This window comes from Scyliorhinus canicula, chromosome 2 (assembly GCF_902713615.1).
Source record: "Scyliorhinus canicula chromosome 2, sScyCan1.1, whole genome shotgun sequence".
NCBI lineage: Eukaryota > Metazoa > Chordata > Chondrichthyes > Carcharhiniformes > Scyliorhinidae > Scyliorhinus > Scyliorhinus canicula.
The window spans coordinates 263,886,286-263,899,616 of record NC_052147.1 but is presented as its reverse complement, the minus strand read 5'-3'; the positions used below and the strand labels follow the sequence as shown (position 1 = coordinate 263,899,616).

Below are 13,331 nucleotides of genomic sequence, written 5' to 3'. Positions count from 1 at the left end.
AATTTCGGGAGGGAATTCCAGAGTTAATTACCTGGAGAGTTAAATGCATGGCTTTCAATGGTCAGTGAAAGCGGTTAGGGGAGAGACACACTGAAATGACCAGAATTAGAACAAGTATGCTCCAAAGATTTTGTCGGGCACAGAAGGTCAGCAATAGACAACGGGCAAGCCATAAAGGAACTTGCATGGTTGCAATTTGTAAAGGGTCATAAAACATTGAGATGCTGGGTGAATGCGACAGGAAATGTGTTGAGTTTAAGATAAGCTGAAGTTGGTGGTGGTGATAAGGGAGTCAGCCAGGAATGCAATGGATTAGTTAAAGTTTGTAAATGTCAAAGCATAGATGAGAGTTTCAGTTGCAGACTCAATGAGAGGAAACAAAGGTAGGCAATATTAGATATGGAAGCGGACATTCTTTATAATGAAGTAGCTATTGGCCAGAATTCTCCGGCTGCGGGATTCACTGGTCCCACTGGCAGCACACCCCCACCCGCTGGTTTCCCGGCAGCATGGGGTGACTTCAATCAGAATTCCTGTTAACAGCAGTGGAAGCAGATATTCCCACCACCATCGAACTGCACACCGCCTCCCGCCACCAGGAAACACGTGGCTGGGAGGCCAGAGAATTCCTCCTGCCCTTGGATGCAAGACAGCTAGAAGTCAAATAGGGAACCAAGGTGCAAAACAGTTACCCTCAACCTGAGAGTGGTCAAGTAGAGATGAAATTGGAAATGAAGGTAGATAACAGGGGCTAAAAATTATTGCTCGAGTCTTCCTATTATTAGCAAGAGGAAAATATGGATCATCCAAGATTGGATGTTGGACAAGCTGTTTAGCAATGCAGAGGCAATGATGATCCATATGAATCTCAGGTTCATGCTGTGCATTTGGATTATAGCATATTTACAATCACAGTATCCTTACAGTTCATGAGGCTATTTGGTCCATCGGGCTTGCACTAGCTCTCTGAAAGAGCATTCTACCTGGTCCTACTCCCCTACCTTATCCCCGTAACCTTGCACAATCTTACTTTTCAGACAGCAATCCAATTCCCTTTTCAATACCTCAATCAAATTTGCCTCCACCCTCTCAAGAAGTTTGTTCCAGCATCCAACCACTCACTGGGTGAAAAATCTTTTCCTCGCATCAGTTATATTCTTTTTGCCTATTTTTCTGATCTGCTCCCTCTCATTCTGGATGCTCTCTTGAAAACAGGTTTTATCTATCCTGTCCATACCCTCCAGAATCTTGAATACATCTATCAAGTCTCCTCTCAGCCTTCTTTGCTCCAAGGAAAATAGTCTGAAAAAAAATCGAACAGACTTTTGCTTTGGGAAGGGAAAATAAAGAGAAACGATACATGGACCTTGAAACAGAGTTCCAAGAGGAATTATAGGGATAACTGAAATGTACATTACAAATGATAAAGTGGCCAAACACACATCTAGACCAAAGGGATATTACTTTGGTAAGCAGCCCATGAAGGAAAATCTGTGACCACTAAAATTTCATTTACACACACTCCCTGAATAGTTCTGTGGGATTGGCACTCATAACAAATCATTATGTTTAAACTGACAATTACAGCCAAGGCAGAAGTTGAGTAACCCAGGTTGCCTCAAGAGATTCCCAGGTAGGAAAGAACAAGAGGTAAAAATCTTAGCCAGACTCCCGAATGCTGCTTAGACCATAAGACATAGGAGCAGAATTAGGCCACTTGGCCCATCAAGTCGGCTCTGCCATTCAATCATGGCTGATATTTTCTCATCTCAATTCTCCTTCCTTCTCCCCATAACCCCTGATCCCCTTAATCAAGAACCTATCTATGCTTGCTACCCTTTAATCCATCTGTAAAAATGCACAGATGATTTGTGAACAGGAGTTTATCGGTGATGTCACTATACTCAAAAAGCCTACTGTCACTGCCCTCAGACACAATGAACAGTCAGTGCGCCAGAATAGCAGACTGTGTGCATTTCCTGGGAAATTCTAATGTAGTAGGTGTACTTCAAGAACAGAGAATTGGAAGAATTAAAAAAAGGTGTCAGGAATATGATTTATGGAAACCCACAACTTTCTATGTATTACACATTTTTGAAAATTAAATTGGAAAAAGCATATTTCAGATGAAGGACAGGCCTTCACAGAAAAATACATTTTGTATGCTGGAAACTGGAAATAAAAACAAAGTGCTGGAAATGCTCAGCTGGTCTGGCACATTTTTGAACAGAGAAAGAGTTAATATTTTTAGTTGAACATGACTTCTTGAGAGCTGAATGACGATAGAAATGCAAATCTGTTTTCAACTATAGAAAGGAGGGGAATGAGTTATATTTTTAAAAAAGATGTCTGGGATGGGGGAGATGACAGGAGAGACTAAATGACAAAGATGCAATGGAATAAAAGGCAAAAGGACTGGTAATGGTTGTAGCAAGGGACTAATCATTTGTCCAGAGCAAGTTTAAATAGGTTAGAATAATGAACAGCTCTGTACAAAAGCACAAAAGTGAAAAACATGATTCAAACCAGCACATGATAATAAAAAACAAAATCTGAATGGGTTCATAGTCTAAAATTCTTGACCTCAATGTTGAGTCCAGAGGGGATGTAAAGTTGCTAATCGGAAGAAGGAGCTATTCCTCAAACTTGCATTAAGCTGAACATGGTAGCAGCCAGAGGACAGAAACGTGAGGGCAAGAGCATGATGGTGAATTAAAGTGGCAAGAAACCACAAGCTCAGTTGCGCTTGCAGCCTGAACAAAGGTGTTTCGCAAAGCAGTCACCCAGTCTGCGTTAAGTCTCCCCAACGTAGAGGACTTAATAATACTTATGGAACATTCACAGGGTTTTACATGCAAGTGTGGACACTTGGAGCTTTGTTATCCATGTAGCCAACACTTCCACAATAGGTTCTGGTGTAATGAAGGGCAGGTCTGGGATATCATATTCTCTGCAAACACAGCTCCCCATTGGAAATACATTGATGCTCCTACTTTAGGTGTCTAGTCTGTGTTTCCTGACAATTTTCAAAGAAAGGCTGTAACAGCCCAAGTTTTATTTTCCTTTAAATGAACTTAATAATGGAAATGTTTTATAAAAATACTAATGCATGCCCCAAAGGAGAAATAACCAACACAAGTCGGTACGGCCTCACGGTAGCATGGTGGTTAGCATCAATGCTTCACAGCTCCAGGGTCCCAGGTTCGATTCCCGGCTGGGTCACTGTCTGTGTGGAGTCTGCACGTCCTCCCCGTGTGTGCGTGGGTTTCCTCCGGGTGCTCCGGTTTCCTCCCACAGTCCAAAGATGTGCGGGTTAGGTGGATTGGCCATGCTAAATTGCCCGTAGTGTAAGGTTAATGGGGGGATTGTTGGGTTACGGGTATACGGGTTACGTGGGTTTAAGTAGGGTGATCATTGTTCGGCACAACATCAAGGGCCGAAGGGCCTGTTCTGTGCTGTACTGTTCTATGTTCTAAGTCAAACTTCACAAGGGAAAACTCCACAAAGCTGAACACATGGAGAAGAATTTTAAATTGGACATGTCAGGGGATTAGGAACAACCTAGGTCATAATTTGAGTGGAGCAGGATCTGGGCAGCAAAGTTTTGGATGAACTGAGCTTTATGGCTCATAAAAATCATTGACAGTTATGGCTGATTGCAAATATATAACCATTCAAGTCGCTAAAATTAAATATTTGTAAATTATCTATTGTCAAACATCCCCTTCCCAATAAACATGATGGACAAATTTCTTACGGTTAAAAGAAATATTCTAAGACTCGATTAATTGGTCTGTTAAATTGTATTTTGTTTTCATGAATCTGGTTGGCCATGTCTCATCAGCTGGTACATTCCTGGTCCAAGATGCTTCCACATTGAGGCAGCCAATTGCAGGAAAGGAGTACGGCTGTTGCTTTGGGATAGTAAATGTGAAATGTATGAACAGTTAAAATCACTGTACAGCGACCTCAGCTGCAAGTACACATGGGCATTGGGGAAGATGTTGATAGCATTGGGATGAGCAGCCTTCATGAAGAACTGTCACTTGATCAGGGGTTATGGGGAAAAGGCAGGAGAATGGGGATGAGAAAAATATCAGCCATGATTAAATGACGGAGCAGACTCGGTGGGCCGAGTTGGCCTAATTCTGCTCCTATCTCTTCTGGTCTTGGGGTGAAAACAACTTTCAGGATAAGAGGGGAACAAATGAAAATAAAATGTAACATTTTACATAGAATTTACAGTGCAGAAGGAGGCCATTTGGCCCATCGAGTCTGCACCGGCTCTTGGAAAGAGCACCCTACCCCCTACCCAAGGTCAACACCTCCACCTTATCCCCATAGCTCAGTAACCCCACCTAACACTAAGGGCATTTTGGACACTAAGAGCAATTTATCATGGCCAAACCACCTAACCCGCACATCTTTGGACTGTGGGAGAAAACCGGAGGAAACCCACGCACACACGGGGAAGATGTGCAAACACCGCACAGACAGTGACCAAAGCCGGAATCGAACCTGGGACCCTGGAGCTGTGAAGCGATTGTGCTATCCACAATGCTACCATGCTGCCCGTTTATTTTTGATTGAAATGTGCACAAACTTGTAATAATTTGGATACATTTACACACACATCACAGTGCGAAGTGGCCAATTTCTTATCTCCTGAGACTACAACCCCAGCTCAACATCTTCCCAGCATCTATCCCATCAAGCCCCTTAAAAAGAGTAAGGGGCAGCACAGTGGGGTAGCTCTGCTGCCTCACAGCACTGAGGTCCCAGATTCGATCCCTGCTCTGGGTCACTGTCCGTGTGGAGTTTGCACATTCTCCCCGTGTTAGTGTGGGTTTCGCCCCCACAACCCAAAAGATGTGCTGGATAGGTGGATTGGCCACGCTAAATTGCCCCTTAATTAGAAAAAAAATGAATTGGGTACTCTAAATTTAGAAAAACTTGTATATACTTCAGAGATGATCTCCTGTCCTTCTGAACTCTGGGGAATATAGGCCTAGTCTGCTCCATTTCTCCTCATCAGACAACAATGTCCCCATCCCCGAAATCAGCCTAATGAACATTTTTTGGACCCTCTAATCATAGAATTTACAGTGCAGAAGGAGGCCACCCGGCCCATCGAGTCTGCACCAGCTCTTGGAAAGAGCACCCTACCCGAGGTCAACACCTCCACCCTATCCCCATAACCCAGTAACTCCACCCAACACTAAGGGCAATTTTGGACACTAAGGGCAATTTAGCATGGCCAATCCACCTACCCCACATATATTTTGGGTTGTGAGGATGAGACCCAGGCAGACTGTGCAAACTCCATACGTTCAGTGACCCAGGGCTGGTATGAAAGCCGGATCCTCAGCACTGTGAGACAGCAGTGTGAGCTATTGTGTCCCACACTTAACTATGATAGTCCTGAAGGATCGCAGTCATTTTCATGAGAAACAAAAGGCTTACAGAATATAATTGAGGATTTCAGAAATAATTAAGGATGGGACCATACTGGACCTAGTATTGGGGAATGAGCCCAGCCAGGTGGTCATCGTTTCAGTGCGCGAGCAGTTCGGGAACAGTGACCACAATTCAGTATCGTACTGATGGATAAAGATAAGTGTAGATTGGGGGCAGATGTTTCAGGCCAAGTCAACATCTAGCATGTGGGAGGCTTTCAAGTGCAAGTTTTTTTTAAAATTTAGAGTACCCAATTATTATTTTTTTCCCCAATCAAGGGTAATTTAGTGTGGCCAATCCTTGTATTGTGCACATCTTTGGGTTGTGGGGGTGAAACCCACGCAGACACAGGGAGAATGTGCAAACTCCACACAGACAGTGACCCGGTGGCAGGATTGAACCCGGGTCCTCAGCGCCGTAGGCAGCAGTGCTATCCACTGCGCCACTATGCCGCCCGGCTTTCAAGTGTAAGTTGATAGGAATTCAAGACAGGCACGTTCCTTTAAGGGTGAAGGATAAATATGGCAAATTTCAAGAACCTTAGATAACAAGAGATATTATGAGCCTAGTCAAAACGAAAAAGGAAGCATTTGTCAAGGCTGGGAACATACAAAGCAAGCTTGGAATACAAGGAAAGTAGAAAGAAGCTTAAGCAAGGAGTCACGAAAAGTCATTGGCCAGCAGGATTAAGGGAAATTCCAATGCTTTTAATACATGTATAAAGAACAAGAGGGTAGCCAGGGAGAAGGTTGGCCCATTCAATGATAAGAGAGGGAATCTATGGGTGGAGCCAGAGGAAATTGGTGAGGTATTAAATGTGTACTTGTATTCACCAAAGAGAAGGACTTAGGGGATGATAAGTCTGGGGCAGGGTATGTAGATAGTTTGGGTCATGTTAAAAGGAGGAGGTATTTGGGGGTTTGAAAAACATTACGGTAGGCAAGTCCCCAGACCCTGATGGAATTTTTAGAACAGTACAGCCCTTCGGCCCTCAATGTTGTGCCGAGAATGATCACCCTACTCAAGCCCACGTATCCACCCTATACCAGTAAACCAACAACCCCCATTAACATTATTTTTTTAGGACACTAAGGGCAATTTAGCCTGGCCAATCCACCTAACCCGCACATCTTTGGACTGTGGGAGGAAACCGGAGCACCCGGAGGAAACCCACGCACACAAGGGGAGGACGTGCAGACTCCGCACAGACAGTGACCCAGCTGGGAATCGAACCTGGGACCCTGGAGCTGTGAAGCATTGATGCTAACCACCATGCTACCGTGCTGCCCAAACTATACCGCAGAATACTGAGAGGAGGAAAGGGAGGAAATTGCTGGGGCCTTGAGAGAAATCTTTGTATCCTCACTGGCTACATGGGAGGTTCCAGAGGCTTGGAGAATAGCCAATGTTGTTCCTTTGTTTAAGGATAGCAAGGATAATCCAAGGATAACAGGGTGGTGAGCCTTACGCCAGTGGTAGGAAAATTATTGGAGAGGATTCTTCAAGACAGAATTTAATCCCACTTGGAAGTGAGTGGACGTATTAGCGAGAGGCAACATGGTTTTGTGAAGCCCTTGACACATCCCTCATGGCATACTGGTACAGAAGGTGAAGTTGCACAGTATCAGAGGTGAGCTGGCAAGATGGATACAGAACTGGCTCGGTCAAAGACAGGATAGCAGTGGAAGGGTGCATTTGAGAATGGAGGGCTGTGACTAGTGGTGTCCCTCAGGGACTCTTGCTGTTATTTATATGTATATATGGCCGACACAAAGGTTGGTGGAATTGCGGATAGCGATAAGGGCCGTCAGGGGATACAGATTGGATGGAGACTTGGGTGGAGAGGTGGCAGATGGAGTTTAATCCAAACAAATGTGAGGTAATGCATTTTGAAAGGTCTAATACAGGTGGGAAATATACAGTAAATGAGAGAACCCTTAAAAGTTTTGATAGGCAGAGGGTTCTGGGTGTACAGGTACAACGCAGGTGGAGAAGGTAGTCAAGAAGGGTGTTATGGGCCAGGGTTTAGAGAACCCCAAAGTGTATCATGGAGTTCACCTGACCAACGACTTTTAATAGATTGTGGTATGGGGAGCACATGGCCCTCTCTACACTCTATGGTACAGCAGAAATGGAAAAGTATTTTTTTTTAAAGCAAAACAATGTTAATTCTATGAACTCAAGTTAACCTTTTTAAAACATAGAGAACATCTTAGCAACCATTAATTCAAATACAACCCCCAAAGAATACAACATTAAGTAATCCTTTAAGCTTTCCTTTTAACATCCATGAGACTTAAAACACCTTTACCAGAAGCACATCAGGTTAAAGTCACTACTGTTATTAGTTTTAAATCACCAGGCTCAATTTACAGTCTTTAGATTACAGAGAGACACCTTCTGGCTGTGACTGCAGCTATCCAGCTCTGAAAATGAAACTAAAATATACCCTGCAGCAAACAGCCTAAAGGAAAGTAAAAAGCTGACAGACAGCCCAGCTCCACCCACTCTCTGACATCACTACAGTAATAAACACCCATTTCTTAAGGTACTCTCACTACAGATACTTAAATACACACCCATTTATAAACACCCATTTCTTAAAAGGAACTCTCACATGACAAGGCATAAAGCATGCTTGCCTTCATCGGCCAGGGCATTTGAGTTTAAAAATTGGCTAGTCATGTTGTAGCTTTATGGAATCTTTGTTAGGCAACACTTGGAATATTGTGTTCAATTCTGGTCATAACACAACCAGAAGGATGTGGAGGCTTTGGAGAGGGTACAGAAAAGATTTATCAGGATGTTGCCTGGTATGGAGGGCATTAGCTGACAAGAGTTTGGAGAAATTTGGTTTGTTCTCTTTGGAACGACGGACGTTGAGGGACAACCTGATAGAAGTCTACAAGATTATGAGGAGCATGGACAGTGGATAGTCAAAAGCTTTTTCCCAGGGTGGAAGAGTAAATTACTAGGGGGCATAGGTTTAAGGTGCGAGTGACAAAGTTTTGAGGAGAGGAGGCAAGTTTTTAATTTACACAGAGGGTGGTGGGAGCCTGGTACTCACTGCTGCGGGAGGTACTGGAAGCAGATACAATAGTGACTTTTAAGGGACGTCTTGACAAATACATAGAACATAGATAGAACAGTACAGCACAGAACAGGCCCTTCAGCCCTCGATGTTGTGCCGAGCAATGATCACCCTACTCAAACCCCAAGTATCCACCCTATACCCGTAACCCAACAAACCCCCCCCCACCCACCCCAACCCCCCCCCCCACCCACCCCAACCCCCCCTTACCCACCCCACCCTTACCCACCCCACCCCCCCCCCCCCCCAACCTGACCCTTTATAGGACACTACGGGCAATTTAGCATGGCCAATCCACCTAACCCGCACATCTTTGGACTGTGGGAGGAAACCGGAGCACCCGGAGGAAACCCACGCACACACGGGGAGGACGTGCAGACTCCGCACAGTGACATGAATAGGATGGGAATAGACTGACAAGGCCTGCATTTACCGTCCATTCCTAATTGCCCTCTAAAAGTGATGGCATTAACTGAGTGGCTGGAGAGGCCATTCAGAGGACAATGAAGTCAACCACATTGCTGTGGATCTGAAGTCTGAATAGGCCTAACCAGGTAAGGACAGCAGGTTTTCCTCCAAACATACAGGAATAAACCAATTGGATTTTTAATGACAATTCAGTAATTTCATGGTCATCATTACTGAACTAGGTTTTTACTCCAGATATATCAAATAAATACCATAATTGACATGGTGGGATTTGAATTCACCTCTTCAGATTATCAGTCCAAGATTTCAAATTCAGTAACATAACTGGTATGACAATATAGTGGCTTTGTTGGCAATAAAAGTTTTATTGTTGAAGAGAGAGGCATGTTTCCAGCTTTTCATCTTGTACTCATCGGGACAAATGCAAGAAAGTTTGAAATTTAACAATCACAATAAATTTATACCACAGAAGTTTTTTGTAAATAAAGTTACCCAGGAGTTTGGGGAGCCTATTGTTCCCCTTGTTGCTTGCTCCATGGCAACACCACAGCCAATCAGCAACAGTTTCTCCTGTAATATAAATTGTGATCATTTGCAATTTGGCGTTCTTGGATTTGCCCTGATGAGTGCAATACCAAGAGTTTGGACAATGTGTCTCTCTGGTCAGAAAAATCTATTTTTGTTCGGTAAAGCTAGGCATGTCCATATCACAACTAGTTCAACTCAAGCATACCTTGAAGTTACTGGAGTTTACCCAACCAGCAGCAAGGCCATCAACCATTCGATCAAGCATTGATTGGTCCTGTTCCAGATCATGGGACTTCTGGCGATCTGTGATGTACTCAATCAGCTCCTGAGCAATTTGTAGCCGACGTCCCATATCCTTCTGCAGCACTTGTGCCAAGAAATATTCCATGCAGTGCTCCATGTTTGCGGTGCAGCCACAGCAGAAACAAGGGCACTAGGTCTGGAAAACAAACTACTTTATATTTATCCTAGAGGTCGCTGATCCTCTTGCTGAAGGTTACTGAGCAGATCTGGTGAACAGACACGATCTGGGGAACGACAACAATGCACCATGTGTGTTTTCGGGAGCAGCTGGATGGAGAGGGGAGCGTTAGAAATCCTAACAAGGTAGCAGCAAACCAGGAACGCTGGGGGGTGCAACAAAGGAGAGCCTCATAATTCAATATTCAGAGAAAGCCTAAAAAAAACAATAATTACAAGCTTTAGACGTCTGACATTTGAAAAAAATTAAAATAAAATTATCAAGCAAAAAACGAACAGCTTTGAGTTACATTAATCGATTGTTGGCTCCACAAGGCCCAATAGACAACAGCCCTGACAGATTTAGCCCAGCATTTTTTTAAGCACTGCAATACGTTTTACACAACAATGGTGTTGATCTGCAACAAAGGCAGACACACAACATGGACTAATGCAGCAAATTGAGCGAGACTGATATTAAAAGGTGATTTTGTTGTATATGGTGTGCGTGTGTCGTTTACGAGATTTTATAGCCGCTGCGTCCACCTCGGATCCTTTTTTTTTGCAGGATAATGGATCATTTCCTGCACATGCGCAACATCCCCCGCCCGCCCCGCCGAAAACTTCCTGCCAAATCCAGATCCCAACGACGGGAATTAGGACCCAAGCAACCCCCCAACCCTCATCCCCCCAAAAAAAGCCTAAAAATGTAGGAAAAGCCCCTTCCCAGGAATATTATTCTAGAAAGAGGACTGACTGTCTAGGAAGTAAAACTCGGCCCAGACCAGCATTGTTTTCATCTTTTGGGGGGGAGGGGTAATTTAAAATAATTTGGTTTGAACGATCGGATTTAGATAGGAATTAAGAGCCCAACAAATGAATCCAATTGAGGGCTGGTCACGAAGGCAATGACGGGAAGGGGGGGTGATTTGGGGGGGAAGGGGGGGTGATTTGGGGGGGAAGGGGGGGTGATTTGGGGGGGAAGGGGGGGGTGATTTGGGGGGAAGGGGGGGGTGATTTGGGGGGGAAGGGGGGGGTGATTTGGGGGGGAAGGGGGGGTGATTTGGGGGGAGGGGGGGTGATTTGGGGGGGGAGGGGGGGTGATTTGGGGGGGGAGGGGGGGTGATTTGGGGGGGGGAGGGGGGGTAATTTGGGGGTGATTTGGGGGGGAAGGGGGGTGATTTGGGGGGGAAGGGGAGGGTGATTTTGGGGGGAAAGGGGGGTGTCTCGCAGCCTAGCTGATTTTTTTGGGGGGGGGGGCAACCTGGCTGATTTTTTTTTGGGGGGGGGGGAGCAGAGAGACAGCCTGGCTGATTTTTTTTTGGGGGGGGGGGCAGCCTGGCTGATTGGAGTTGACGATGAGGTGTTGGTTCCAGTTGACAGGAAGGTTTTCCTGCCGGCAGTAGCGCGGGCAGCGGGCAGCGGGCACCCCCCCAAAAAAAAACACCTCATCAAGGAGCCCCCACCCCACCCACAAACTATACAATCAATCAGTTCGCGCCGCCGCCGAACCCGACCTGAACCCAAGGGGAGCCGGCGCCAAGCCTCCGCCAGCAGGCCTCAAACCCACCCATTGATCACCCTCGCCATTAATCCTCACATTTATTAACCCCCCCCCCCCCCCCCCCCCCCCCCCCAACACAAAACCCTCCTTCATATCCACACCCCCCCCCCCCCCCCCCCCCCAAAAAAAATCGTCCCTCTCTCCCCATCCCTCCGCCGGCGGTTTACACTCACTATCCCATTCTCCGCCCGTTTCACACCCGCCTCCCCTCCCTCATCAACAAAATACCGTTTGCTTTATTTCCATCGGCACCCAGCAGTGCGGCCCTCCCGTCAGGACCGAAGCTCTGACCGTCCCCTTTTCTTCCTTCCTTCCTTCCCCACCCCCCTCTTCCATAAGCCGCCGCCGCCGCCGCGCTTCTTTCGCCCGTGCCCCACGAGCGTGCGCGCCGCCGCTCTCCCTGACCTGCGCGCCCGTGCCACGCTAGCGTGCGCGCCGCCGCTCTCCCTGGCCCTGCGCGCCCGTGCCACACGAGCGGGCGCGCCGCAGCTCTCCCTGGCCCTGCCCGCCCGTGCCCGGTTTGCGCGCGCGTCCCCGCTTCACAGGGAACATTCGACGTTATCCGCGCGCGCGCCCAGCTAGGGTGGCAGAGACCTCGAGTTTCCTTTACCAAGACCACAGGATCATAGAATTAATCCATACAGTGCAGAAGGAGCACTGATCCCCACCCCCTCATCCCTGTAACTGCCACCTAACCTGGACGTTCCCTGGACACTAAAGGACAGTTTAGCATTGACAATCCAGCTAACCTGCACATCTTTGGACTGCGGGAGAAAACCGGAGCACCCGGAGGAAACCCACGCAGACACGTGGAGAATGTGCAAACGCCACACAGACAGTCACCCGAGGCCAGGATCAAACCCAGCTCCTCGGCGCCATGAGGCAGCAGTGCTAACCACCGTGCTGTCGTTGGCAGGTGGTGTTAGATGATCTGGGTGGGACGCTCTGGGTTCTGCACTTTCTGCTGTTTACGCTTGGCATCTGTGTGCTCCACCCTGTGATGCTCGAGGTGATTGACACCTTCGGAGATCCTTCTCCGATTTCTGAGATTTTAAGTTCGAAGGCAAGCGATTGCTGCATGTCGATGGGGATGTTTCATTTATCTAGGGAGGATTTCAGTGTGTCCCTGTAGCGTTTCCTCTGCCCTCCTCGTGATTGCTTGCCATTGTGGAGCTCAGAGTTAGAGCACTTGTTTTGGGAGTCGGTTATACGGGCAATGTAGCCCACCTATTACATCTGGCCGATTGTGACCAGTGCCTTGATACTGAGGAGGTTGGCCTGGAAGAGGAGGCTCACATTGGTACCCCTATCCTACCAAATGGATTTGCAAGATTTTGCGGAGGCAGCATTGGTGATATCTCTCTAGGGATTTGAGGTGTTTGCTGTACATTGTCAGTGTTTATGATGCACACAGAAAGGCGGGGCTTCATGCTGGATTTGAGGGCTTGGTCTTTCAAAACACTCGGTTCCTCAGGCATCTGTCGACTGCACTGGTGCATTGGAGTCGATGCTGGATTTCATCGTTAATGTCTGCTTGCGCCGAGTGGGGGCTCTCGAGGTACCAGAAATGATCCACGATGTCCAGGAGCTCACCGTGGGTCTTGATGGTCGGAGCCAATTCGCCTACCCTGCATATCTTTAGGTTGTGGGTGTGAGAACAACGCAGTTACAGGAGGAAACATATGAAATCCTAAGTGGTCTTGATAGGGTAGATGTGTAGAGGATGTTTCCTCTTGTGGGAGAATTCAGAACTAATGGTCTCTGTTTATAAAATAAAGGGTCACAAAACAGAGATGAGGTGAA

At 46.6% G+C, this 13,331-nt stretch overlaps 1 protein-coding gene across 1 annotated transcript in view; it reads right to left on the bottom strand.

Moving 5' to 3' along the window:
* clasp1a (cytoplasmic linker associated protein 1a) overlaps positions 1–11,894 on the bottom strand; it is a 357,689-nt gene extending 345,795 nt beyond the window's left edge. Inside the window, 2 exon segments of the mRNA XM_038790034.1 lie at positions 9,711–10,181; positions 11,757–11,894. Coding sequence (XP_038645962.1) covers positions 9,711–9,905 — 195 coding nt within the window. The 5' untranslated portion in view covers positions 9,906–10,181; positions 11,757–11,894.
* Positions 11,895–13,331: the final 1,437 nt, after the last annotated feature.